The sequence below is a fragment of the Atta cephalotes genome, assembly GCF_000143395.1.
Source record: "Atta cephalotes unplaced genomic scaffold scaffold00002, whole genome shotgun sequence".
Classification (NCBI taxonomy): Eukaryota; Metazoa; Arthropoda; class Insecta; order Hymenoptera; family Formicidae; genus Atta; species Atta cephalotes.
This window is the reverse complement of record NW_012130066.1, coordinates 14,580,570-14,582,725: the sequence shown is the minus strand read 5'-3', so window position 1 is coordinate 14,582,725 and position 2,156 is coordinate 14,580,570. Positions and strand designations below refer to the sequence as shown.

The 2,156-nt window shown below is 34.3% G+C and overlaps 1 protein-coding gene across 1 annotated transcript in view; it reads left to right on the top strand.

Moving 5' to 3' along the window:
- The first annotated feature begins 1,216 nt into the window (after positions 1-1,216).
- LOC105622342 (dual specificity mitogen-activated protein kinase kinase 6) overlaps positions 1,217-2,156 on the top strand; it is a 3,584-nt gene continuing 2,644 nt past the window's right edge. Inside the window, exons 1-2 of the mRNA XM_012203763.1 lie at positions 1,217-1,281; positions 1,750-1,915. Of these exons, the coding sequence (XP_012059153.1) occupies positions 1,217-1,281; positions 1,750-1,915 (231 nt within the window). The remainder of the gene's footprint in view (positions 1,282-1,749; positions 1,916-2,156) is intronic.

Here is a 2,156-nt window from a genome sequence, read left to right as displayed (position 1 = left end):
ATACAGTACATTTTCAACCATTAGGCTTGCGTGCATGTCTCAATTGTACCACCTTCTGAGGTGAGGCTCTTAATTGATCCATGGAGTATGTTCTAACGCGATGCATCTAGTCGCATATTGGTTCCGGTGATGCGAACGTATTGGAGCGTGTTGGGCATATTGGAGCATGCGAACAACCTGGATGTTTTCTAACACATGCACAGGTGACACAGTGTAACACTGTGTCTTACACAAAGTGTTCCAACTATGACACAGTGTTACACTGCTCAACACAATAAAAACCTAAGTACGAGGGTGTAAAATATCAATGCTAACTTTTTAAAAAGTTATTTGGTAGCCATACTTATTTTGCAATAAAATCTTCAAAAATCGTCAATTCTGAAAAAATTATAACTTAAGTCTAAATAAAAATCATAAATCTCTTATTGATACGCTAAATATGATTATAAAAATAGAATGGAAGATTGCAATGCAAATTCTGTTACACTATGAAACTAAATTGCGTTCCAACAAGTACTTTACACAGAGTGGAATACAATGTAATGTTTCTGTGTCCTGGAAAACAGCCCTAATTGTGAGTCCAGATCTTCAATTCTCATACAGACATAGCATAACACTATGACACAGAGCGTTGATTGGTGAAAAGCCGGTTGTGAGGATAAAATTTATCCATCGCCCATTTTTCACCAATTAGCGTTCAGTGTCAAAGCGCTGTTGCCCATATGAGGATCCGTGCTTATCCCTTCTATCATAGATTTAAGTTTTATAAAGACTTAAAATATATAGGCAACAGGGTGCGATGAGGTATAGAGATATTCGGATAAGTTTTTTACGCGTACATTTTTTAATTTTTTTAAAATAGCATGTTTTTCAGATAGTAACATTAATAGATAGTAACGCTAATATGTTGCGCTATGCGAACGATAAGTCAAGTATGATTATTATTTCGCGGTAATTGGCGACAATAGCGACGCACATATGCGTGCCAACAATACAACTTATTTCTCTTTTGCGGAATAACCTAAATCTAAACAGACATTCGTCCCGTTTCTATCGTATATATCGTATGATTCAGTGATTCCTCTTGCTTTTCCAGTTCACATACGCACTACGTCCCGTGATACTACTATAGCCATGAATTTTCATTGACTTCTCTGTAATACTGTCGAATTTGCGCGGGTGGCGACCTTAACCTTTATCGATTATACTCTGTATCATGGCTTTACGTCGTGGAAAACGCAATCTGAAATTGCAAGTCTCCGACGAAGCGCCTGCACCAGTGTATGTAAAACATCAACGCAATGTTTGTCGAATGCTGTGATTAATATTATCATATATGTAATCTTTTGCGTTTGTTATTATTTATGTATAAAAATTACAAAGAAAAATGTGTATAAGCAAGATTAAAAAAAAATAGTATAAATTTTTACCTGTGAATATTTTCCATTTGATCAAGTGTCATTCTATATTTGAGTGTTAACTTTTTTGTAACACAAGTAAGTTTGTAACGTATTATTCACTCTTTGTTGGTATTCAGTGAGTAACAAAGATAGATTTTTATCATTAAATAGGAAGCATCCTTTATTAATCATTGAATCAAGAAAGATAGAATGGTGTTTGTCAAAGATAGAACTTATATAAATGGAAAACATCATATTATCTTGATTACATTAGAAGAATGCTTACACAATGTATATAAGTGGTGTAAGAATTTATCTTCAGATATATTTTATGGATGCTTTATTTTAGAACTCCACCAAGAAATTTAGACAAACGGACTACCATTACCATAGATGAAAAAACATTTGTTGTAGAAGCTGATGATTTAGAAACACTTTGTATACTTGGTCGTGGAGCATATGGAATTGTTGATAAAATGCGACACAAACAGAGTGGCACAATTATGGCTGTTAAGGTATTGTCAAAATGAACAGTTTTCTTACATTATAGTATGTGTAATAAACAACTTAAAAAAATTACACACACATACACACACGCATACACACATACATATACGCATACGCATGCAGGCACACATACATACATACATGCGCATGTACGCATACACGCACGCATGTACGCATACACACACACACACACACACACACACACACACACACGCACATATATATATATATATATATATAATACGTATA